This window comes from Cervus canadensis, chromosome 1 (assembly GCF_019320065.1).
Source record: "Cervus canadensis isolate Bull #8, Minnesota chromosome 1, ASM1932006v1, whole genome shotgun sequence".
In the NCBI taxonomy this organism is placed as follows: domain Eukaryota; kingdom Metazoa; phylum Chordata; class Mammalia; order Artiodactyla; family Cervidae; genus Cervus; species Cervus canadensis.
Window position 1 is genome coordinate 11,114,584 of NC_057386.1, and position 26,997 is coordinate 11,141,580.

At 41.6% G+C, this 26,997-nt stretch overlaps 1 protein-coding gene across 2 annotated transcripts in view; it reads left to right on the forward strand.

The window, feature by feature from the left end:
* Positions 1–26,997, forward strand: part of RPTOR (regulatory associated protein of MTOR complex 1) — a 314,811-nt gene that overhangs the window by 141,132 nt on the left and 146,682 nt on the right. For both annotated transcript variants that reach the window (XM_043462839.1, XM_043462849.1), the window contains exons 5-6: positions 2,178–2,324; positions 15,730–15,905. In XM_043462839.1, coding sequence (XP_043318774.1) covers positions 2,178–2,324; positions 15,730–15,905 — 323 coding nt within the window. The remainder of the gene's footprint in view (positions 1–2,177; positions 2,325–15,729; positions 15,906–26,997) is intronic.

The following is a 26,997-nucleotide window of genomic DNA, read 5'->3' on the forward strand; positions in this document are numbered from 1 at the left end:
TAGTAATTTTCTGGTAGAGTCTTTAGGGTTTTCTATGTAGAGGATCATGTCATCTGCAAACAGTGAGAGTTTCACTTCTTCTTTTCCTATCTGGATTCCTTTTACTTCTTTTTCTGCTCTGATTGCTGTGGCCAAAACTTCCAATACTATGTTGAATAGTAGTGGTGAGAGTGGGCACCCTTGTCTTGTTCCTGATTTCAGGGGAAATGCTTTCAATTTTTCACCATTGAGGGTGATGCTTGCTGTGGGTTTGTCATATATAGCTTTTATTATGTTGAGGTATGTTCCTTCTATTCCTGCTTTTTGGAGAGTTTTAATCATAAATGAGTGTTGAACTACTTCATTCTTAAATTGCTTGTCATTGATATGCACTTTTACCAGAATTATTTTTATGCTGTTAAATTTTTCTTTCTTTTGTATGTTCATGAGTGTCTTACACTAAAACAAAATTTTAAATCTGTTATTCTGCTTTTTATTTATTTTTTAAATCTGTCCTGATTATTTTCTGTGTGAAATCTCAGATGGCAATATTGAATGATCAGTTAGATTTTACAGAATCACTTGTTGAATTGTTCATTCTTTCTTCACCGAGGTAAAATGCCACCACCGTTACAGTTGTATTTGTGGGTCTACTTCTGGGCTTTCCCTCCTGTTTTATTTGTCTCTCCTTCCCTGATAGCATCCTGTAATTACAAAAGAGATTTATAATGTATTTAATATCTGCCAGCGTGAGTCCCCACTGGTTATTCTTTCTTCACAGTTTTTGAGGGGGTATTCTTATATGTGTCTCTTTAGCACTAACTTTAGAATCGCTTGTCAAATTCCATTAAAGGAAACCCCTGCTGGTATTTTGATTGGGTGCTGCATTTACAGGTTCATTAGGAAGAACTGCTTTCTTTAGAACCCTTCCGTGAGAGTTTATTTAGAGAGAGCATGTCCAAGTGTTCTCTAACCTTCTGCACTGACAGTGAGCAAGACCCCAGGTGACTGCCTCTTGCGGGGTAAAGTGGCATGGTGTAAGCAGAGGGCGGTCCCTTTGTGCTGAAGATGCTTGCACCCCCACCACACCTGTGCTGCTGGCACGTCCTCCCCTGTCTGGGATGGGACTTGCAGCTGGTGACGAGTGTGCTTAACAAGAAAGCTTCTGCCATCACCTTGATGGCAGTCTTCCCCAGGCCTGGTTTGGTCTTCCAGTCTTCTGCCCGTTTTCTGTGTTGCATTAGAAATGATCCTCTTGGCAATACCAGAGGCATTGTTTGTGGCTCAGCCTTGAGGGAACACCGTCACCTTTCCTGTAAGTGCATAGAATTGATTTCTGCCAGAGTTACACCACTTAAACCATTAGTGCCCGAGGAACAGTAAATAAGTGGGGTGTTCTATGCAGAAGAATTGCTTTAAAATGTTACTTTTGAGTGTGGATTTTTAATAATTTCTCTTCTGAGATGAGGACCATTCCTCTCTCTGTTTACCAGTAATTGCTAGAGTGGTTTCAAGTACTGAACAGTACAGCATGTCCAGAAGAATATTTCTTTTAGCAGATTCATGTTAATATCTTACTGTTCTGTGATTTGAAAAAAGTTTATGGGGCCAAATCCACTTGTACACCTTCAGTGTGATTTAAATCATCTGGAGAATAAAGTGCTTACGGGTAGGACTGAAAAGAAGAGGACCGCAGGGAAACCCTGCACATTTGAGGACCTAGGCAACTCTTCCGAGCTGACTTTGTAAGTGAGGAGTGGGTTCTGTTATAGAAGCCTGGAGAAGCTTTGGAATAGATGGTGAACAGGACCAGGGTAGCACACAGAGCTTTGGGCTTTATGGAGAACGCTGTGGTTTGCCTGCAGGTAGGTGGCAGAGGAAGGGTGGGTGTGAAGGCGCCGTGATGGGACACGTGGGAGGAGATCCCTCAGTGGAGTCAGTGTGCTCCCGGGGGAGGAGAGGAGAGAGCCGAACAGAGGAGGAGAGGAGCTCCAGCCAGGGTTGAACTGTGACCACTGCCCGCCTCTGTCTGATTGAAACAGGCAGATGGTGGGGAGCTTATACTACTGCTGTTCTACTGCAGTGTGCGATATATGCAGCAGGTCCCGTGCATGGGACCCTCTTGGAGGTGCAGGTCCTGGTGAGCAGGCAGAGTTCTCCAGGTATGAGTCACAAACATGTGCTGTTTTCTCTTCCAGAACTACACTCAGTACATCCCTCTGTCGATATACGACCTGCAGACGTGGATGGGTAGCCCCTCCATATTCGTCTACGACTGTTCCAATGCTGGCCTCATTGTCAAGTCCTTCAAGCAGTTCGCCCTGCAGAGGGAGCAGGAGCTGGAGGTGAGGCATTTTTATTGGCGCCCGGGGTGGGAGTTGGGGGTGAGGGTCCGCCCCTCAGTGGTTTTGTCTTCTCAGGTGCGGTGGGCTCTCTGTGGTGCTCAGAGTGCTGAGTAAGGTGGTAGGGTCCGTGACAAAGAACTTGGGAGGGACTCCAGACAAGCTCTTGGTCTTATTTTGCATTTCGCTTTACCCAGCATCATTTTTAATACGAATTTTAATTAAGTGATAACATTAATAGAGTTGATTTGTGCTCCAGTGGGCTCTGCCTCCGAGATAAATGTGAAAATAAAGCAGACACATTTATTTTCAGAGAAATGGGCCTGTGTCTGGGCACAGTCTTCAGTTCCACTCTCATCTTTGTTATTGCTCTTTTTTTTTTGTCTTTGGTGTTAGGGGGAAAAAAAGCCCTACTGTGCTAAATACAGAAAACAAACCAAAATAGCTGTCATTGGTGGCTTCTGTTGAAAGAACTGGAGAGCCAGTGTAGTGCTCTGATCGTGAAGAGCTGTTTTACTTGGTTGTTTTAATTAATATTTGATGTTTGAATTAAACAGTGAGTTCTAAAGAGAAATTGAAGAGGCAGTTTCAATTAAGAGGCCTCCATCCCGTGGCCTGCACAAGAGTGAGAATAAAATATCCTGCAGTCTCCAGGGGGTCATGAATTCCAACTGGTTGCTGTGCAGGAAATTCTCGATTCAGAACAGAAATGGTCCTGAGAACATGTTTCCTCAAGCCCTTTTGGGCCTCTCCAATTTTAATATATTGTTATGTTTTTTGCATTTCATCTGAGGATATTGCTGAAAGTATCAGGAATAAAATTTGAAGTTCTACTGTGTAGAGTTTAACATGTCATACAGTTAATTTATAAATATTTTATAAATTACCCTTTGCAGAACTTTGCGCCAGAGTGACTGTTAAATTGCCCTTTATTCTTGAAAATGAAACCCAGCGCCACCAGTTGTTATTATTGTTGTTGTCATTAGTAATATTATCATTTGCATTCTAGAATAAAGGAAGGGAAAGATCAAGTTTAATAGCATTAAATTTTTACCTTGCATTTAGGCATGCCATCTCTGTTTACCCAAGGGATAGGTTATGTTACAAGTGCTGAAAACTCAAAACACCAAGAGGTAATTGCTCTTCCTCGCATCAAGTAATAAATATTGCAAAAAAATTTTTTTTTAATTTAAAATATGTAAATAAAAATGCCAGAGAATCTGGCTGGATATTTATTCCCAATTTATGAGCTTCAGGGTGGTTAAGGAAAGACCAGTACATCATCCTTTGATAATTAAAACATGCTAAATACAGCCCCTCTCCCACCCTCTCAGCAGAAGGCAAGCATTTCCCTCTCAGGCATGAAACTAAATGTTTATGCTCTAGCACTTGGTGTATCTGCTCTCTTGGTTCTGTATGTGTTCTCTGTATGTTGCCAAGGATTAATCAGCCTAAGAAACTGTTCATTTCATTGAGTATGACAAAAAAAGTTTTCCATGCATCTTTTTCTTTTTAGGGGGAGGGGGTGAAATGTTTAATTGACTAATTCCTCATGGAGGAGAGTAAATGAAAAATATGTTACCTGAAGTGGCAAATAGATGGCAATGCAAAGTTATACCATATGTTTTATAATTAGCTCCAACTTTAATCTTCATTCTTTTCTTAATTACAATGTAGATAAGTCTTTCGGTTTTCCATTACAGTTACTATTATTGGCTATTGTTCAGCTGGTCTCTTACATAAAGAGCGGAAATTAAAATGATAAAATTGGCTCTCAGCTAATATCTTAATGTTCATGTTAGTCATTTTTTTTTTTTTTTTAATCTGCTGTAGAAACCACAATCCTGTGTGGCCTCTTACGTTTATTCTTTTAAAGTATTCTTTCCCTGTCTCCAGTTGGCCAGATTCTTTGTAAATTTACAATACATTTGATCAGTTTTATTGGGTAGCTGATGACATGAAACTGAAAGAAGTTGGCAGGTAAAATGGTTTTTGCCAGAGTTTAAAAAATAAAGAGGGTAAAAATGATTAAATATAATGCAAGAAAATAGTTACCTGGACCAGAAAGCCTCCAAGTAGTAAACATTAACAACAGATATGAGTGACATAAATTTTAAGAGATGATTATCAGCTTTCATGTTCTCCAGAGCACAGTGCTCATGCTGGGAGCAGGAGGTTTACTTATTGTGGACTTCCATCTCAAAGGAAAACTGCAGGTGAAGCAGCAGACTCCTCTGTGAAAGCGCAGCATAAATTACTGCACACAATAGAGACTTCAGCAGAGCCAGGAAAGTGCCTGTCACTCAGTCACGTTCTCTGCATTTTTCGTTGTGTCATATTGCTTTGCATATTGCTTCAGTTTTCTTTGCTTTCAGTGTTTCTTTTTTTAAGATACATGTTTTTATTTTTACTAAATTAGTATATGCCATGATTTTAAAAATTAAATAATACTGAGAGTTTATGGTGAATGAAATAGTCCCTGGCCCCACACCTCCTTGGCCAAGACTCTGCTATTATAGGGAACCTATTTGAACTGTTTATATTTCTAGTTCCTCTATGAGTATCTCCATAAATGCAAATAATATGCTTATACTAATGCTTCTTGATTCATAATGTTCAGGTTATCTCTGGGCTTTCTGCTACCATATAAACCAAAAACAGAACTGCTATGAGTAAATTCTATTTAAACAATTGGAGAAATTATATAGAACTTAGATAGTAAAGAGACATGTTACCCCAGAGTTTTAAGTCACATTAGTGCATTGTAAATTGTGAGTTCTAAAGAGAAATTGAAGAGAGTGGGTCACTGACTACCCCCTCCTATTTCCCCACTGTCATTTATTTGTGTCTCTATATTTGGATTCCCTATACTTTCTAACCTTTGCCGTTTGAAATCATATGCTTATGTTTTTATTTCTATAATAGTTTTGTCAGTAATCAGTCCTATCTTCTGGTTTTATTAATAGGTTCTTAGCTTCTTTGGACTTTCTTTTACCTCTGGACCTTCCCAACCTCTGTCATCTGTACTTTTGACTATTCTCTAGTCTCTGACCATAATTAACTCCCCATGAATACATACACTAAGAAGATATGCCTAAAAAATGACAAATATTAAACTTCAGTTCCCTGATTATGACCATGTAAATACTGTTCATTGAATGGCTAACTAGGGTGCTGTGCTTTCCATTTTTACAGCAGTTGTTTGTTTCTTTGATTTTCCTGGAGATTGTCTTTCTTCTTGATTAGATCTTTAGCATTTCCACAGTTCCCAAATTTGTATGGGTAGCGTTGAATCTCAAAATATGCCCCTTCCCAAAGTTTTTTCTTCTCCATCTCTCCACCACCTGCTTCTTCAGCTGTTCTAGACAGTCATGCTCCAAAACCATCTTCCTGAGAGTTCTCCTTATTGCTCTCCTGGGTGAATCCACTGTTGCCACCTCTGTCTCTTTTCTCCTCAGTTTTCTCCTTTGTTCTGCTAGGGCAAATCCTCAAGTAGCAACCTAAGAAAGGATGTATAGGAGTAATCTTTCTCAGACTTTAAGCACTTGCATTTGGGCTGCTTTTAGCTGTAAGAAAAATCTCACTTCTGCTTTCTAAACAAGTCACAATGTGTCATTTTCACTAGGATCTCTGAGGCAAATGATTTAATTATTCAGCAGTACCATCAGGGAACCAGGCTGTTTTTCAGTCTTTCCACTCTGATGTTTTATCCTGATGCTTACAGCACATTCTTCCATTTTGAGGCTAGATGAGGAGGGGAAAGGGCAGAGCCCTCACATCTGTCTCTTTGTTAGGAAAGCAAGTGAGACCTCTGCTGAATCTCATTGGCTAAAGCTGGGTCATATACAGTCCCCCCACCCCACCCCCCATATGGCATGGCTGTTGTCTTCATTCTGTCACACTCATCGTGGACAGTATGGGTGTGGAGTTTAGACTGTTTTCACTGAACAATCTCACCCTTACTTCTTATGGTAGGTGAGAGGGTGTACTTGAGAAGTCTGCCTGGTGACCTTGTTGTAGCCATCACAAGAGTCCAGAGGTCCAGCTACCTCCATTCATAATAAAGCCAGAGGAGTATTTATATCCGCCATATATACACAGTGTATACATTGACAGAGAATCCAGGTTTGTTTTGTTTTTTTTTGGCAACAACTTTTATCTTGAATATAAAATCTTTGTAGCTCTAAGAGGAGATTAAATCTTAAAATGGATTCTCTTTGAAATGGTCTTTATTAAGTTTTTTCATTCGTTAGTTCTGCTCCCAATAGATACTTCCCGTGAGCAGTTACGATCCTTCTCTTCATTGAAGACCACAGTGAAGCAGGGGTCAAGTTTTGGCCTTTCTCTCTCTTTCTGTGGAGGCAGAGAAGTGAGTTGATGTCTGGTGGTGGGAAAAAGAGTGCCCTTTTTTTACAGAGATTGATGGGGCTGTGCTGTGTCCCTGTAAGACTTGATCCTGAGCATGACCGTCCTCACTGGTGTGGGACGGGAGCCCAGACAGTTTCTTGGTGGCAGCCATAGCAGTGGTGGGACGATGTCTTCCCCCAAGGACAGTTGACACACTTTGGTTGGGTGTTCTGTTATCAAGGCTCAGGCCATTACTGTGGTGGCATCATTCTCTCCTCTTACTGCCTGTTTACCCTTGGCAAGGCTTCTCTCACAATACCTCCAGCGAATCATGTTTTGTTTTTGTTTTGTTTGGCCACGCCTCGTGGCGTGCAGAATCTTAGTTTCCTAAGCAGGTGTTGAACCCTTATGCCCTGCAGAGGAAGTGTGGAATCTCAACCATGGGGCCACCAGGAAAGTACCAAGAATCATGTTTTGATCCAATGTTTGGTTAACTTCTTTGTGTGACCTGCTTCTGCTGGCTCCAGCAGAAGCACCTTGTCCAGCGGACACTCATTTTCATAGAAACAGTTGTGATCCTGCAGTATCACTGAACTCACAGTGACTTAAATACTCATTTGAAACCCTCTGTTCATACTGATATATGACATTATCTTCATGTAGTCATCACTGTGACTAAATTTTATGTCAGGTATTTAAACTAATGGTGACAAAAATGTCTAACATCAAAATCTTCAGGTTTCTTCAAAAAATGTTAAATGTGTATCCCATAGAACTAGCGAATCTATATTTTGAAACCTTGTGGTTTCTTTGCTAGTGTTGTAGACAGCACATTGTGTGGATGTCTGTGGAATTTGAAATAGAAGTTGACTCTGCATTAAGGTTAATATTTGTAGTATTACAATGTCTGTCTGTGATTTTTGAGTGTCACAGGTTAATTCTAAGGTTATCTGTAGAAAGGAATATGTCTTGATGACTGCTTACTAAATGGAGCTTGTGTGTGTGAATTTGTGAGCATTCTCCATGGACTTGCTGTCGGGATGTTCATGCTACAGAGCAGAGGTCCACCATGCTAACTCTACAGGGAGCTCAGGCTTGTCCATCTCTAGCTTTCACGTTACAAGTTTTTTCATGTCTCCCATTCTTTCTCTTCTATAGCTTCATAATTATCATTTGTAGGTAGTAGGGAAAGAGGAGGTCTTTGATGTGATAACCTTATTTATTTTCTCTTTAAATTTTAATTTATGGACTTTAAAAAGATGTTCCCTTTTCTAAGTTACCTCCATTTCCTCCAATATAAATTTATCTCTTATGGGTCATTTGGATTGTTCTCCTTTCTGCGGAAGGCTTATGATGATTCCGTGTTGCTTCTCATATTTAAGAATGAAGGGAGGCTACCCACTGTTGCTGTGTGCCATGGTGGGGCAGGCAGGTGGGAGCTGGCTATCCTGGAGCACCCTTGCCCACAGTCCAGAGAGCATTCTTTCTCTGGGAGCCGGCGACTACACTAGCCACCCTAGTTTCCCCCAGACACATAAGTAACTCTCTTTAGAGAAGAGCACCTCCAGGTGCTTCCTAGGGCGGGGTGGTTGCAGGACGCCTGGCTTTAGGACATGGGTGAGCAGAAGGCAGTCCTGATGGCAGGTCTTCAGGTGAGCCCTGTCTTACCCCTGCACCACCTCAGGCTTCAGCAGTGAAGTGCCTCCCCCATTTGCTTCTCCACACACACCCAGGACAGGCCCTTTTTGAAATAAAGGCTGGTCAAGTTCACCCTTCTGTATCTTATATTCTATGTATAGTAAGCTGTGAGAATTCTTAGTAGTGAACATTTTCAAAACAAATATTGGTAAGAAACCTATTATCTAGTTGAAACACTTTCCCCCTCCACATTTGTAAATTAAGAAAAAATGCTGCCATTTCCACTTTTTATAGGAGAGTGAGTGGGGGTTAACCTGTAAGCAGATACAGCAGAAACTCCTTTCATTGTGCTCCACACAGCCACCCGCAGCCCCTTGCTGGAGAAGATGAAGCCATTATGGAAATGATGAGTGGAGGAGGAGGGTGGGCCTCCTAGGGTGCTGGGAGCTGGCTTGCTAACCAGAAATTGTAGAGGGTCACAGAAAAGCACTGATAAGAAAAGCAGCCTCTCGAAGATCAGGACCCTTACTGCCACTGAGAACTGGGACGAGAGGAGGCCATGCAAGGTGGAAAGGCACCACCAGGGGAGGCCAGTGCACCTGCAGGCCTTAGCTGAGGGACACTATGTACCCGTTTTTACTTATATGACCTTTCCTAGTTTGCAGAGCACTTTTACATTTAGTCCAGTCAGCCTGGGCAACAGAACATACGTCAAGCTGTCTCCAGACTCAACTCCTATGCACCTTCCCTTTTATGATTTTTATGGGAACCTGCAGTTCTTTTTTCTTGGCACCTTGTACTGTTCCTAGTCCTGGAATTTGAAGACTCTGGGTAAAAGAAAAGTAATTTCTCTGCATAAGAAATTCAGAAATCCTTACTACTGGTGGTATTAAATGAAATTCGCAGACAAGCAAAGTGTATCATTAGTACAGTCAACTTTAAGAGTGTAACTACAATTCTACTTCCCTGTGCCTGAAATCTTTCTCCGAAGACCTCATAAAGCAAATTTCTATGCAATTAATTTGACAAAATAATTATGCATTGTCTTATAGTATCTCTTCTATTGGTGTTGTCTGCTGTATTTATCAAACCTATTATGTAAACCTGTCAAGAAAGCTTCATATGAAGTAGCTGCTTAGGAAACATTTCCAGATTTGGTCTGATAAATAAATATACATTTGAATAAGCTACATTTAGTTATCTTCCTTAGATATATCTATGATTCACTGAATATGTTTAATCTTTGATTGATTTGTATGAAATGTAAAAAGAAATAAAAGAAAAATTATTAGCCCAATCCATGAATATAGTATATTATTGCAGCTATCATAAAACTGGGAGTTTCTCCAAGTTAAGTCTTAGGTTTAATGCTTTTTCCTAATTTCGTCTATTTTAAAACATGCCAGAAATCACTTAATATTTTGGACCACAGATCATGACCAACACTATGGGATATGGGTGCAGGGTGCTGTGGTTCCTGGCAGGACTCATCTGCATGGCCTGACTTGCTATCGCAGGAGGGCCCCCCTCTGTCAGCTGGAGGCCATGGAGATAAAGGCGGGATGTTCTCTCGCAAAGGATCTGTGGTGGCACAGGCCATGGTGCTCCTGGTGGCAGCCAGAAAAATGGCAATACTCAGCTGGGTGACCACAGAGCCATGCACAGGGAGAAGGGCAGGTGGGAAGTTACCAGCCCATTTGAGGGGAGGGACAAGAGGGTAAGTGATTTTCCTTAACATTGGGGTCAGAGGCAAGGAAAAGATGTTAATTCTCATGATTCCTCTTCAACATTGTACAGTAAGACTTTTGCAAGGGGAAAAAACAGAAGGCACAGTCCTATCTGTTGAATGTCAGTCACAGAGCTCTAATTGACCCTGACTGAACATTCCAACAGCAGCAGCAAGATACACAAGTGTCCATGAAGCATCCATCAAGATAGATCCTGGGTCATAAAGCAAACCTCAACCTATTTTAAAGAATAGAAATCACACAGGCCTGCTCTTTGACCATAGTAAAATCAACTAGAAGTCAGTGGTAGAAAGACAACAGAAAAATATCAGAAAAAAAAATTAACCTATAATTGACGGGTTAAAAATCTCAAGGGAAATAAAAGAAAGTACATTAACTGAGTGAAAATGAATATATGTTAGAAAACTAAAAATAGAATTAAATTACCATATGATCTAGCAATCCCACTCCTGGACACATATCCAGAAAAACTCAATTCAGAAAGACACATGCATCCCTATGTTCAAAACAGCACCATTTACAATAGCCAAGACACAGAAGCAGCCTGAATGTTTATTGACAGATGAATGAATAAAGATGTGGTATATATACAATAGAATATTACTCAGCCATAAAAAGAAGGAAATAATGCCATTTATAGCAGCATGGTTCCAACTAGAGATTATCATACTAAGTGAAGTAAATCAGAAAGAGAAAGACAAATGCCACATGATATCACTTATATGTATGTGGATTCTAAAAAGTGACACAAATGAACCTATCTATGAAACAGAAACAGACTCATGGACATAGTAGACAGACTTGTGGTTCCCAAGGGGTGGGAGGTTGGTGTTAGCAGATGCAAGCTATTATATATAGAACGGATAAACAGGATCCTGCTGTGTAGCACAGGGAACTATACTCAGTATTCGATGATAAGCCATAGTGGAAAAGGATATAAGAAAAAGAATGTGTGTGTGTATATATGTATGTATAACTGAATCACTGTACAGCAGAAATTAACATAGCATCCTAAGTCAACTATATTTCAATTAAACATAAAAAAAGAAAATAAATGTACAACCTGTCAGCATTGATAAGATACAGTGAAAGCAATTGGAAGGGAAATTTATAGCACTAGATCTTTATGTTAGAAAATAGGAAAAGTATCAAATGAATAATCTTAAATTACTACCTGTCCTAGTCCATTTGGGCTGCTGCAACAAAATACTACAGACTGGGTAGCTTCTAAACAACAGAGTTTTGATTTCTCACAGTTCTGGAGATTGGTCAGACCAAGATCATGGTGCAGCTTGATCAGGTGAGGGCCCTTTTCCTAGTTCACGGCCAGGCCTTCTTGCTGTGTCCTCATATGGTGGAAGGGGTCAGGGAGCTCTCAGGTTGCTTTTTTGTAAGGACACTAACCTCATTCAGGAGGGCTTCACCCTCATAAATTAATCATCTCCCCAAAGGTCCCACCTTCTTAGCACTGTCACCTTTGGGGGTTAGGATTTCAGCATATGAATTGGGGGGGAACATGCACATTCAGACCATAGCACCGCATTAAGATGGGTAAGTAAGGTAAAATGGTGCAGCCACTTTGGAAAACAGTCTGGCAGTTCCTCAAACGTTAAACCTGGAGCTGTAGATGACCCAATAGTTCCATTCCTAGGTTTGTACCCTGGAGACTTGAAAACGTGTGTCCACACAAAAACCTGTACACAGATGTTCATAGCAGCATCATTCACAGTAACCCTCAAATGTAAATTCTCTTTGTGATTTAAAGGATCGGAGAATTTTTGAGTTACCTTCTTTTTAGTTGCTTATCTAAGAGTTAATTGGGGAGAAATTTCATTGTAATTTCTAATTAAGCATCTTTGTTGAATTATAGAATAATTATAGAGCATTTTAGAAACTGATTGCTAACAATGAAATGGCTTTAAAACAGTGGACGGTCCATTTAGGTAAGCTATCAGGATAATCATGACAGACTATTGCTGTGAAGCAGGTTCTTTAGCTGCCCTTTGTGGGGAACATTGGGGGTTTCCCAGTTATTGTTACAAGTCTTCTTGCAACAGAGTGACTCCCTCTGCTCTCTTGACCTAAATTTCAGTTTCCAGCAACTTGTTTTTAAATTATTAATACTATTTAATATTTGATATATATAGAATTGAGGCTTTGCAGGTGGTGCTAGTGGTAAAGAATCCGCCTGCCAGTGCAGGAGATGCAAGAGACGTGGGTTCGATCCCTGGGTCAGGAAGAGCCTTTGGAATAGAAAATGGCAACCTGGAGCAGGATTCTTGCCTGGAAAATTCCATGGACAGAGGAGCCTGATGGACTACAGTCTGTGGGCCTGCAAAGAGTCAGATACGACTAAGTGACTGACTACACACACACACACACACACACACACACACACAGAATTACATAAATTATACATTAAAAATTACTACTTCCACTTTTTATCTGCTATTTTTAGTACAGTATCTGGTGCGTGATAGATGCTCCATTAATAGCTTTGAAATGATCTGGGCAAGCAATACCTGATCTGTTTACAGATCTTAATCTCTCTCTGAACTTCGCAAAAATGTCCACTGTAAGTAGGTGTTACTGAGTTGAGAATAAAAGTTGCTTTAAGCTAGAACTGGAATTATTACCAAGTAGATGTTATTTTCAGAAAGCTGCTTGTTAAAGACGCCTCCGAAATTATTGGTGCCTTCATCTCTTTATCGAGTTGTCTCTTAACATGTATATACGTATATGGAGAAAAGAAGCGGCATGATGGCAGAAGTTTATTTAGGAAATGAGAGGTTTAGGTGCCCCCCCGGCGACCCCCAGCCCCGCCAGCCGTGCTTCTGGAGTGAGTAATTCCAGGCCTTGTGTGAGCCACTTGGCCAGCCTTCCCATGAGCTCTGAGCGCACGAGCACTACATTATCCACACGTGTGGAAGAGGTAGCAGATGTCGCTCTTGGATCTGGTTGCTGTGTATCGCATTGAGAGTTTTTCTGGATCCTTCCCAAATCCTCCAGAAGGCTCTAGTGAGCTTTTAACGAAGAAAGTTCTCTTGGTGTTTGAGCCTCTGGGTTCCCCAGGAGAAGCCCCTTTGAGTACAAGTATGTCTGGGGTGTGCCCTGCAGGGTGAGTGGCAGCTCCCAGCTGGACCAGCTTCTTTGCTTGGGTGCCTTTGAAAAGTTCTCTGAATCACTAGTAGTTAGCTTTACATGCAGGCTATTTATTATTCCAAAGACGAATTTCAGTTAAAAGGTCAATATCTTAGATAAATACAAAACCGAAACAATAAACGAAAAATAGTTCACCTGTTAAAATAATTTGTTTTTGTTTGTTTGTTGTATTCCTGGGTTAGCAGCTTGAAAAAATGAATCGTTGGTGGAATCCTTTGCTTTGAATGTCATTTTTAAAAAATATTACTGATTCTAATTAACCCCAGTGCAGAGCTCTCATCTGCCTTCTGAGTGCCTAGTAGTGACGACAGGTCTGATATGAGTCCTCGGGGGACTATTACTGTGTGTTACCATACTTCAGATTATCTGCAGCCACACTTAGTGCCTTCTGCCAATTTATACACCAGCATACTTCAAAGAGCTTGTTTAAGAAATCAAGGTTTCTATCAATGACTATTTTGAATTGGGAAGTTTAGTTTCCAATGGACTTGGGATGAAGATGCTTCTGCATCATCTCCCCATCTCCTGGGCCTCCTCTGCTTCAGGTACTTTGCAAGGCTCCGGGCTAAGTGCCTGTGGACCACGAGGTGCAGCCTGAGGCAGGTCTAACACAGAGGCACTGAGCGGACTTGCTGCCCGACAGCACCGTCTGGCTCTGTTGGAGCATCAGAGCACTGCCACCACAGGGGACAGGGCACGGACCTCCTGACCCCTGCAAAAGTCCCCTGAAGCCCACCGAGCACCCTCGTCTCCACTTGGGGCCCTGTGTCTTGGGAAAAAGGTGGCCTTGGTGTGATAGACTGCCTCACTTCTGAGAGCCTGAGTCTGCAGAAGCTCAGTGACAGGCAACAGTGAAGGTGGAAGGCCTGCAGCATTTGGGGGCTGTGGCCAGTGGACCTGCTTTTCGGTTCTCAGAAAGTAAATTTACTGTGGATGGAGAAGTTGAAACTAGCGTGACAGCATTTGAGAATATTGAATCTAGCTTTTACATAAACAACTCTTTCTTCCTAAGTGGTTTCCTGTGGTTGTCTCATCTGTGCCCGTTAGTGGTAATGCTCACGAGATGCGTGTGTGTCGGCTTCAGTGTCAGGCCACCTCCCCAGTGCCCCTTTCACTGTTCGGAGCTGTGCCCTCCATTCCCCTTCCGGAGCCTGACCCATCGTCAATGTCATCCTCCCTCCTGGACCAGGGAGGACATGCTTCCACAGAGCACGCAAGTGGAGCACTTCCGGCAGCCTCCCCTGACTCTGACACATCTGCAGCCTCCACGTCTTTCCGCGTGACTCAGGTCTGATGAGCCGCAGACCCACACGGCACCCAGACCCGTCATCCTTCCTAGCGGGTTGTCACGGCAGACCTGGAAACTAATTTCCTGTGTGGAGCAGGTTGCTTCACTGGTGCTATTTTAGATCGTAGTGCCGGAGCCAAGGAGAAGATTAAACGTGATTCTGCCTTTCCTTTTCTCTGTGCTTTAAAAAACCCACTCTGGTAATGGTTGTACGATGTGAGTTGTACCTAATGCCACTGACCATACAAACAAAATGGATAAGATGGTATGTTTTATATTGTGTGTATTTTGCCACAATATTAAAAAAAAAACCCATTCCTTGAGAAATTGCCACTTTTATTTTGTATTAAGTATACTAGAATTTGATGTGTATTCTGGGCTTGCTATTCCTATAGTAGAAAGGGTTATTAATAGCAATACAACTTTTACTGCCTTCCATTTGAGAAATAAAACAAGGTTTTATCAGCATTAATAATGACAACACTTTACATGTCATAATCTGTGGTAGGGATACATGAGTGAGCACAGCTTTGTGTGTATAACTTACCAAGTGCACCTGAACGTGCTGTTAGGCCCGGCTCCTGCAGAGCACGTGTGTTAGTGTCACAGGTGTGGTGTGGGTGCAGGAGGGCCCCGATGGGATGAGGGAGAGGAAACTTCAGCTCAGGACCAGCCTCCCCACTCATGACCAGAACTTGCCCAGTGACTGGCAGTTCCCGTCATTTCTTGGGATCTCAGTTTCCTCATTGTAAAAGATCTTTTAAAATGGAAAGAAAACTTACCTCATGGGAATGTTGTAAAAAGCAAATGAAATAGCAAATGTGAAAGAAACAATCATGCAGAGGGGATTCTTAGTAGGGAGCAAAACCTGAGAAGCATAAACGTTCTTTTCAAGTTGGGAAATAAGCAAGTAGCCCTCAGAGATTAAAAATTGCACTTTCTTGCCCCGTCTGCCCGCCTCAGCGCCATCGTCACCTGAAATCCCAGCACGTGGTCTTCATGGAGCTTCCCCACCCCTGGCCTTTATAACCCAAGAGTCCTTGAATAACGAGTGATTTGGGGCTGGAGCTAATGATCATCTCCAGGAGAGGATCCGATCTTTTCGAGGGACTTAGCCTGGAACCTCTCAGCCTTAAACTTCAGTCAACAGATCCTTTCCACATTTCTGGCTTAGTCTCCAGTTTCAGGCGACAGCTAAGCCACTCTCCTTCCTGTCCCCCTGCAGGTCGCTGCTATTAACCCAAACCACCCACTGGCCCAGATGCCTTTGCCCCCGTCTATGAAGAACTGCATTCAGCTGGCAGCCTGTGAGGCCAACGAGCTCCTGCCCATGATCCCTGACCTCCCAGCTGACCTGTTCACATCATGCCTCACCACCCCCATCAAAATCGCCCTGCGCTGGTAAGTGGCATCCGCCTCAGCTCCCAGCAACCTCACTCACCCGGGGCTTGCCGTGGGGATCCAGGGAATCTACCTGACTCTGGCAGACCAAGTTCCAGGCGTGTGCTCAGGACCCCGAGTGGATGCTGGGGTTTTCCTCTCAGGGCTCAGGCTGCGCTTTCCCCCAGGTCAGGTGTGTGCGTGGTTTCTAGGCGCTCCCTATCCGTATCTTGGCTAACTGAGGTGGTGTCCTCAGTACTAAGGTGGGTCATGCTGGAAAGTGGACTTTCTTTAAAAAAAAAAAAAACTTCACTAGTTATATAATTCTTTGCTTGAGTTGAAGTAGAATATTTCATATTATTTCCCTACCATCAGTCTTTTGAGAAGTTCAGAGCTCTTGTGACTATGACTGAGGAAATACGTGGGCTATTCCAGGATGGTAGAAGCTGCATGTAAGGCCCTCTGTCCCTGGCAGGACTCATAGTGGAATGTGTGTGCTTCCTGCCTCAAAGTCCAGCTTTCTCCTCTAGACCGTCTTCCTCCCATTTAATATCTGCTTTTCCATTTTATGTTTTGCTGGAAATCATATACACGGAGGTAAGTAGCCCTTGGTGAGCCACAGGCGGGACGGTGCAGCCATGTGGGTTCACTGGACTCTGTGGGGGCTTTTTCCTCAACTTCCTGCCAGGGTGTCCTAACCCCATCAGACACACGGGGTCCTGGTTCCTTCCCCACAGCCCTGGAGAAAGTACTGAGACAGGAGAGGACTCTAGGGGCAACAACATGGTGCTCAGCCCTTTGGGAGGCCCCTTGAGTGACTGTAGCCTGGGTGGCAGGCGGGCATGAAGTTGCCTCGAGCGACTGGTTCGATGAGAACTTGGACTTGCAGCTTTGCCTCTGTTGCAGCATCGGGTTGACCCACAGCACCTGGAAGAGGGCATCTGCCTCCCACTCCATCCCAGCCCTCTCAAATCCTGGCTGTGGGTCTCTCCAGGGAGAAGCCTTTTCTAGCTCAGCTGATCCCTAAGGAGCTAGAGGAGAAGGAGGGGGATGATGGGCAGTGGCCCCCAGCTGCTGAGTGCCCCCACTCCACAGCTCAGCCCACTCAGGGCCTGACTGCGGCCACTCCTCCACTGCACTGCAAAAAGCAGAATGCATGTGGCAAAAGTGTACCCCGAGGGACCCAACCATGGAAGAAAGAGAGCTGAGCTAGCCTTCACGTGAGGCAGGACTGTTGTCATCAAGCACAGTCATCAAGTGGACGGGAGGTGAAGGGAGGGAGACGCTGATAACACAGTGAGACTACGAACCAGGGATGTTGAAAAGAATCCCATAGAGACACAGGTGGGAGGACTATGGTGTTTGAAACGAAGGACACAGTGGATGGGATTCCTACTAGGAGGGGGTGGCTGTTGCCTATTAGCATGTTGGGAGATTGCAGCAAGGAGCTGGGCGCTGGGGGAGGCAACAGAGGGAGAGAGGGAAAAGCAGGAGACATGGAGATGGGAGCTCCCATGTGGAGAGAGAAGGCGAACGAGGCAGAGCTGGAAATACCTGAAGCCAGTGCTGGCACTGGCTTCATCCAGAGGCTTCCCCAGTTCATCCAGAGGCTCGGGCTGACAGGAAGGGAGGAGAGCAGGGACCTGCCCTCCGGTGAGGCTAAGGCAGCACATCAGCCATACCCACACTGCCTCAGAGCATCACTCCTTTGCTCCGTGGCCCTGCTGCTGCCCTTGACTGTAGGTCTTTTCGTTCTTTCATTTGTGAATTTTTCTATTTAATTCTCTGTACTCTGTGATCACTGTCAGAAAAGGTTTATGGTGCCATTTAACATGACCTCAGGAAGATCTCTGGTCCAGATAGCTCACGAAGCCGTTCATTTTATTCATTGTCCAAGAAATAATTTACTAAATACCACCAGTGTACTTAAAACTCATGTTAAGCACTATAGGCAATGCAGGAAGCATTGCCCTCAAAAATTTATGGTCTTGTTGAGGAGACAAGATGTGGCCTGAAAATTCATTATTTAAATGAGTGCTGCTTGCCTGACAAGGAAATCTAAACATTTCAGGCCATCCACGAGCAAGGGCCAGGCGGATCTGTGGCACTAAGGGCTGTTTGTGTTTCCAGAGGACAGACGGGCCAAGGGGATAAGGGAGGACTTCTTGGAAGAGAGGGAAACTGAGTCTGGGTCTGGGCAAATGGTGGGACTTGAACGGGAACAGAGAACACACAGTTGGGTGACTCCTCACACACAAACGCGGGTCAGTAGAGAGAGGACGGCATCCAAAGGGGTGACATGAGGTCAGAGGGTGGACTGCCTTGATGTTGGGCTAAGGACCTTGGCTCTTCTAGGTCTGGCAGGGGAAGGCGTTAATGTGGGGAAATGACTTAAGAATATTGTTTAAGTAAGATAATCCATGTAAGGATGGGGAGACCTTGGTCAGATGAGACCTCTATCACAGCAGTGTGGTCAGGATTCAAACTACAGCGGGAGGGTAGAAATGACCATAAACCCTGTGGCAGGAACACCCACAGAGGCACCCCCAAGTCTGTGGTGGAATTGGCCTCATCCCCACTCATTTTGCTGCTCTTCCCTGTGGATTTCCTGTCCTTACTGCTCCTACGCACCCCAACTCCAGAGCTGACGGTGCACACCAGCTCTGTCCGGGACCTGGGCTGGGTGCTGTGTCAGAGGGGGCTGTGAGTAAAAGGGCAGGGATGGTCGAGGAAGAAGCAGGAAGAGCATAGACGGCCCTTCCGCTCTCGCCACTCCACGCTCCACTGCCAGCGCAGAAAATTGATTTGTTTCTCACCCTCGCCCCCTCCACCAGGTCAGCAGCCCTCTTGTCCTCTACCAGTCAGGAGGACCAGACGTCCCTTCCCTGACAGCTGTGGGTTTGTACCCTTGGGTCAGGCAACAGGCTTTCACTCCACCATGATGTGAGGCATTGTCTCGGTGCCTACCTGAAATCCTCTTTTGGAGTTAATATATAATTAAATTTTTTAAAGTAAGCATTTAGTAGGAAGCACAGTGAAAAGCGAATTAAAATAATATGGTTACCGTAGAAGGGACTTTAAGATCAATACATCACAACTGTGGGTGTTGGTCATCAGATAAGCACTGCCTGGAATGATTAAGCAGAGTCCCAGGTGGGAAGATCTTTTACAATTAACCACTTTCTGCATATTGAGGAATAGAAATTAGATTGAACATTTCACTGAGTGTTCTTAGCCTGTGAATAGCAATAAACCATATTCATTGGAAGAATTGTCAAGGGAAACGTGTACTTCTTTGTAACAGCTGAGTTAAAGAAAAATACCAGCCTTTTTTTTTTTTTTAGCATGGAGAAAGGAGACAGTTTATCAGATAATACTTACTTATATTTTTAGGGTTAAGGTTTTCTTAAAAGTCAGTTTAATATTTTCCAGTGAAAAATGGGATATACATTCTTTGTAGAAAATTTACTAAAATAAAAAAGAAGGAAAATGTAGAAAAGATTTTACCATCATTACCACAATTAGTGTTAACTTTTTGGTTAAAAAGTCTTTCATTTTCTGTATTTGTATGTTTTTCATTGATGCAATTAGACTGAATTTTCAATTTCATGTACTTAAACCTTAGCATAACAAACTTATTTATCCTTGGCCACTATAAATTCTTGGTAAATGTCATTTGTAGTGATTGCATAACATTTCACTGTATTGATATTCTGTTTTATTTAACCAAGTATAGGGCTTTAGTAATCCTATTTACTTAGGATTCAGGTATATAAAAGTAGGATAGCTAAAACTAGCTCTAGAATAGTGGTCCATGGACTTTTTTTGTGAAGGGCCAGATTGTAAATATTTTAGGCTTTGTGAGCCCAAGGGTCCCAGCTCTATTAACATAGCACGAAAGAATCATAGACAGTATGTAAACAAGTGAGCATGACATGACTGTATTCCAATAAAACTTTACTTACAAAAGCAAGTAGTGGGCCAGATTTGGCCTGGAAACCATAGTTTGCCAACCCTTGCTTTTAATGGGAACAGGGGACTTCCCTAGTAGTCCAGTGACTAAGACTTTGTGGAGGCCCAAGTTCAATCCCTGGTCAGACAGCTAGATACTGCAGCAACTTAGATGCAGCAACTAAGAGCTGGCATGTAATAAAGGACCCCACATATGGCAACAAAGATCCAAGATCCTATGTGCTGTAACTAAGACCTGGCACAACCAAATGAATAAAAATTAAAAAAAAAATGGAACCAGGATTTTACCTAAAAATGACTGCTGCACTTAGCTGTTTGTCAAGGAACCTGAGCAATAAATAACCTAGGAAAAAGCTTTGCTCAGGAACATTCCTGTATAACGAAGAGGATGGTTTTCACTACATTCATACAAGGCACAGTTGCTAGAGAAAGTTATATGCCTTATAAACAGAATGTAGCCTTACTTTGTATGTACATAATACATGTATGTATATTTAATGCCAGGTGTGCTTATAAATCTTATTTGGTGAAGTAGCTGTCAGAATATATCATTCTCTGATTTTTGTTTCATTTCCCCCTCAATCTTCTTTATTATCAAAAACTGATAATATCACTAACTCTGAAGTGAGCAATTACATTACTCTCCTTATAAATGATTTCCTTACTCAACATATACTTCCATATAGTATGAATCCAAGATTTTTTTTTTTTTCTTTAGGCTGTTTTCTACTTACTAGATTGAATGGCAGAATACCATATTAAATTTATTATGGATATATTTGTGTGCTCCTGAAATTATAACTCAGTGGTACTTAATTTGCTGTGGGACTTGCTGTAAAATAGATTGATGCCCGTCACATTGTGCGGCATGCAATTGTATTGTCTGTTAATGAAAATGGCAGGCATTATCTTGGATTGAATAGAGGTCAAGAAATGTGTTTCCTTCCGTTCAATTAAATTGAGTAATCTCAAAGAGTTTAAATGTTAATGGCATAGTATTAATGTGTATTTGTCAGCATGGAAAGTCTGGTCGTCATCTTTGCCCAGTGAGAGAGGCAGCTGCACAGACACCCTGCCCTGCAAGCTGCTCTTGAGGTCCTGCATTGTCTATCCAGCCCGGCCCTTCGCTGTGTCCTGCTTGTCTCACTGCAGGCTCTTGCTTTGTATTTTGTGACACTTGTGGCATTTGCTTTGTATTTTGTCCTGAAAACTCAACCAAGAATCAGTCAGAATTGCTTTCAAAAACATTAATCCTTGCTGGTGTTTGATACTGGGACTCACCATTTATTCTCTGTACAGTTTTCTCAACGACTTCTCTGCTGGAGAGCAGGCTTTCTGCCTGTTGAGTTGGTGCTTTCTGTTTTTGTCGTCTTTTTCGGCTTCTTATAAAAACTGAATTAAAATGACTGCCTTATTTCTTACGTTTCAGGGCAGTTGATCTGTTCATTCATGAATGAAATTATCTTAGCAGTTTACTTTGTAGTAATGTCACACTTTGTGTTGTAGACCTTGTAATAAAGTTAATTTGGGATTTAGTTAAGCTTTTTTTTTTTTTTTAATCCGGAGGCCCTGACATTGTGGCCATAACTGTAATTTGGCCCTGCTGTGTAAAGCCCAGGAGAGCTTCAGGGTAATTTCCAGTCTTTAGGTTATGTAATTTGTCATGTGCCCACTCTGAGGAAAATATTTTTTCTCCCCAAACTAGACGATGTACTCTCACTGTTCCTGTCTCTGACGTATACTCAATTAAGATGAATATCATAATGTATTGTAATAGAGCTCCTTTTTAAAAAAGTTGACATGCCGAAACCTGATTTATGCTGCTGAGAAACAAATTGGACCAGACAGGATGGCACAGGCTGCTCACTCCCTCCCCTGAGCTCAGACCTCGGGCTGCCAGAGAAGAGTAAGATTGATGGGTCCTCCAGCGAGGCCACTCAGCGAGTCAGAAACAGTGTGGAGTCCTTGGGGATGGCTGATACTGTTGAGGGTGAGGAGTGGAGCGGGTGAAGACCAGAAGGTGCAGGCAGGGCAGGCTGAGGGTGGGTCCTCAGATGTGCCCGTGGTCATTTCTCTCATTGCTGTGGACGGTGCAACTTGCCTGCCATATCTGGAACTCAGAGGGAAGGAAATTAACAAGGTGTACTACCTCTCCTCTGTAGGAAAACCAATGCCTATAAAAATCAAGAGCACTACACCATAGAAAAATAATTCAGAGTGAGAATAAACATACCTGAAGTGATAAGAGAGAATATTGAAACTAGGAAGAAGAAATATGAAAGATTAGTTGGAGATATGGGTCATTAAAAATATAATTGATGAAGTAAAGAATTTAGGGGGTGGATTGAAAGGTAGCATTATGAGTATTACTAAAGGACAGATTAGAGAACTGGTAGACTGGGTTGAGGAGTTCCCACCAAAGAGACAGAAAGAATGAATGACCAGAAAGATAGAAGTAAAGTTTGAATATCTGAGATACTGATCATGAAAATTAAGTATAGGTTTAGGTCTCACTGTGTTAGTGATAACCACCAAAAGAATGAAAATAGAATGTGTTGTGTTCGCATGAGGAGACAGAATTTCTTCTCTCCAAAAGAAGGTAGAAAAAGAAAAGCAAGGTAAATAGAAAATGTGAAATAAGATGTCTAAAATAAGTTTTGAAATGAAAGTGATTAGTTAGTTGTTAGTGAGTTGAATCACCTCTCAAAGGACAGTGATTTTCATGTTACATAAAAATTATCATGATACAGTATGTATCACAGGATTTGTGTTTAAAACAAAATATTTGAGAGGTTGAAAATCAAAGGATGAAAGAGGAGAAATAGAAACCAAAAAAAAAAAAAACTGGAGGAACAATTTTAATGTGCATCAAAGAAGAATCTGAGATTAAAATAATATTGAAAAGACAAAGAAAAATGTTTTATTGTGGTAAAAAAAGTAGACAATCAAGAAGATACTCTGATCGTGGCTCTATATGCATCAAGCAATATGGCCTTGAAACATGTAAGATGGGAACCAAAAAGACTCTGGGTAGAAATGGATAAACCAGGAATGTAGGTGCTGAGACTAAGTACATAAAAAGTAAGAAAAATAGTTTAGATTTTTTTAAATAGCAGGATTAATTAAGTCTAATGGAGGCATATAGGACCATATACCCGACAAGCAGAGAATACACATTATTTTTGAGCATAGGTGGACCATTCACAAGCAAAAACTGTGTACCAGACTCCAAAGAAAGCTGTAATGATCCCAAAGAATTAATACCATGTAAAATCTGTTCTCAGACCACCATACAATAGAGTTGGACTGTGATAATAAAGAGAAAGTATTAGTCACTCAGTCGTGTCTGACTCTGCGACCATAGTGACTGTAGCCCACCAGGCCCCTCTGTCCGTGGAATTCTCCAGGCAAGAATACTGGAGTGCGTAGCCATTCACGTCTCCAAGGGAATCTTCCCGACCCAGGGATCAAACCTGGTCTCCCTGCATTGCAGGCAAATTCTTTACTGTCTGAGCCACCAGGGAAGCCCCTTTAAAATGTCTGAAAACTAAAAATCTTATTCTTAAAAAAAAAAAAAAAAACCCTTAAAGAGGAAATACTTTTTAAAAAATTACCAAATATTCAAAGCTGAATGACAGTGCAAGCACAACTTTTCATGTCTGTGAGATGTAGCTAAAGCAAGCTAGGATTGAATACATTTAGTCAGAAAATGAAGATAAAAAATAAAACGAAAATCAGATGTTCACTGTAAAGTTCCCTGGGGGGAAATGCAGTAAACAAACAGGAATATGAAGAAAGGCAGTCCTAAAGATGAAGGCAGCCCTGAGCTGTTCATAGTGTCTCCATGTCCAGAGCCCCTCTGGATGATTTCTCCAGAATTCTCCCAGTCAGGAGGAGCAGTCCTAGGGCTCTGCTGCTCTTCATACAAATTTTGGACCAGCACTCTCATCCTTAGCTCCTCCTTCAAGCAAGTCTGGTACCTCAGTTTTCATTCTTTCAGAGATTCCCCATTATGAGGGTGCTTCTTTTGGGGTTTTCCCCTTAGAGGTTTACGGCTTCCAGTCTTTCTCTGCTTAGTCGCTGCAAATTGCCCAACTCTTGGTTCAAATTTTAAATTATGGTAATAAAAGTAGTTCACAATTGTTGAACATTATGCTGTACCATTACATGAATCAACTTATTCAGCTCCTGCAGCAAGCCTGTGTGGCATGGCCTACCCTCAGCCCTACTTTCAAGAGGAGGGAATTAAGGCTGCGTGGTCGTAACTGATAGAGGATTCAAGCCCTGTCCTGACCCCAGCACTGGCACTGCAGATGATCTAGGTGATGACTGGCTTCTCCCATTTGCTATAATTTTCTCTCTTTGTCCTTGTCTTACTCTTTTTCTTGAGATCCCTGTTTAATCCAGCATGTTTAAGTTGGGTCATGGGCGTTTACTTGGTAAAGGTTGTACAGGGTTCTCCAACAAGTATGCTTAGTGGAGAAACTTGAGATGTGCTCTCTTTGACACTGGGAATAAGGCAAGGGTTCTCTCTGGTGGTACTTCAGTATTAGAAGTCCTGGTCATCAGTAAGACAAGATACAATGTTTATAATTATCTATGTGCAGAGTGGGTCATATTTCATCAGTTCTAGGATGTACATTTTCACATCTGAACATACCTGAGATATAGTACCATCTTTTGATAAATAACATGCCTATTCAGTTGGCAGCACTTTTTCTTTTCTAGTAGTATATTGAAACTCTTAAAAAAACCCACATCAAGGTGTGTGCTATAACCTTTCTCATTGCACTGTTTGTGAAATAACTGACTCAGTGTTTATGGATCATGGGCAAAATACCATGTTTGCAACTAGGTTTGCAACTAGGTTGCATGTTTGAACTAGTTTACATGCACCAAAAATAATCTCAAAATCGTAATGATGTTAACAGATTTTAATTAGAAAAGTCTGAAATTTACAGTCTAAGCTTTCTCTGTAAGACTAGAAAAAGAGAATCACATCAAACCCTAAGTAAGTAGAAGAAAGGAAATAAGAAAACAGTAAAAATAAACAAAATAGAAGATACACCAGAGAAATGTGCAAAACCCATGAAAACAGATGATGGTTTTTGAAAAGCTCAGCAAAAATGTTAAACTGTAGCTAGAATGGTCAGGAAAAACAAAAGCTATAGATCGCCTGTTTCAGAAATCAAAGAGCATCACTACAGATCCAACAGGCATTAAAAGGATAGTAACAGAATCCATTAAGTATGAAGGAGTTTATGCTAATAAATTCTATGTCTTAGGTGAAATGGATGAATTTCGTAAAGACACAGATTAACAAAACCAACACAGAAGATAAAGAAAATCTGGATAGTTTATATCTCATAAAGAAATTGAACTCCCTAGTTTTTCCCTCACAAAGAAAAATTCCAAGCCCAGATATCTTTGCTGATGAATTCTAGGGAACATTTAAGAAAGAAATTATACCAATCCTTAGACAAACTCTTTCAGAAAATAAGAGGAAGGGGGAACATTTCCCATCCCATTCTAAGAGGCTAACTTTATCCTGAAAATCAAAGTCAAAGACTCTGCAAGAGGAGGAAAAAAAGAATCTGCAGGACAAGATCCCTCATGAACCTAAGTATAAAAAACATTTTTTTAATATTTAAAAAAATTTTTTGGCTGTGCCTCACAGGATGGAGATTCTTAGTTCTCTGATCAGGGATCAAACCTGTGCCCCCTGCAGTGGAAGTTTGACGTTTTAACCATGGACCACCAGGATAGTCCCATTAGGCTTAAGAGTTCTTAACAAAATGTTAGCAAATGAAGCCCAACAGTATAGAGAGAGGATAGAGTATTATGATCAAGTAAGGCTTATCTTGGGAATGCAAGGCTTAATGTGAAAATCAATCAACATAATCCATTGCATTAGCAGAATAAAGGAAAAAACCTATTTGGTTATTTCAATATATGCATAAAAAGTATTTGACAGAATTTGGCACTGGTTTCATCACAAACTGATTCAGCAAACTGCAAATAGAAGAGAACATTCTCAAGCTCATAAAAGGCATCTAAGAAAAACTTACAGTTAACATTATAGTTGAAATGGCGAGAGACTAAACACTTTCCCCAGAAAACTGAAAACAAGGCAAAAATGTTCACTCTCACCGTTTCTTTCAACATTGTACTGGAAGTCATAGTCAGTGCAGAAAGCTAGAAAAGAATAAAATGGCATGCAGCCTGGCAAAGAAGGAAAAAAATCTGCCCAAGACAATATGATTATCTACATAGAAGATCATGAGGGACTTCCCTGGTGGTCCAGTGGGTAAGACTGTGCTCCCAGCACAAGGGGCCCAGGTTTGATCCCTGGTCAGGGAACTAGATCACACATGCTGTGACTAAGAGTTTGAATGCCACAACAAAAGATAGAAGATCCTGCTTGCCGCATCTGAGACCCAGTGCAGCAAAATGAATGAATGAAGAAAGAAAGAAAAAGAAAAGAAAATCATGAGGTCTTCAAAAAAGTCACTGGAACTAATAACAATAATGTGTTTTAGCAAGGTTCCAAGATATTATGTCAATACCCCCAAATCAGCTGCATTTCTGTCAAGTAGTAACTAATAGTTGGAAATTGAAATTTAAAAAAAAATACTATTAGCTATGACATCAAAATTCTAAAATATTTGGGAATGAATGTAACAACATATATGCTAGACCTATGCACAAAAACTATAAAACATTACAGAGAAAGACCTAAATAAATGGAGAATTATACTATGCTTATGGTGTAGAAGATGTTAATTCTATCCAAATGTTAATTCTGTAGATCCAGTTGATCTATAGATACAGTGCAATATCCCAGTCAAAAATCACTTTTTTTTTTGGAAATTGATAAGTTGATTTTAACGTTTATATGGAAATGCAAAGAGTCTAGCTAAAACAATTTTGAAACAGATACATGGTTCATTTCAAGATTTAATATAAAGCCACAATAATCTAGACTGTGGTATTGGTGTAAATATAGCCCTGTATATTGATGGAACAGAATATGGAGTTCAGAAATAGACCCCCATATATATGATCAATTGATTTTGGACAGAGAAACCAGATAGTTCAGTGGAGAAGGGACTGTCTTTTCAACAAATGATACTTGACCAAC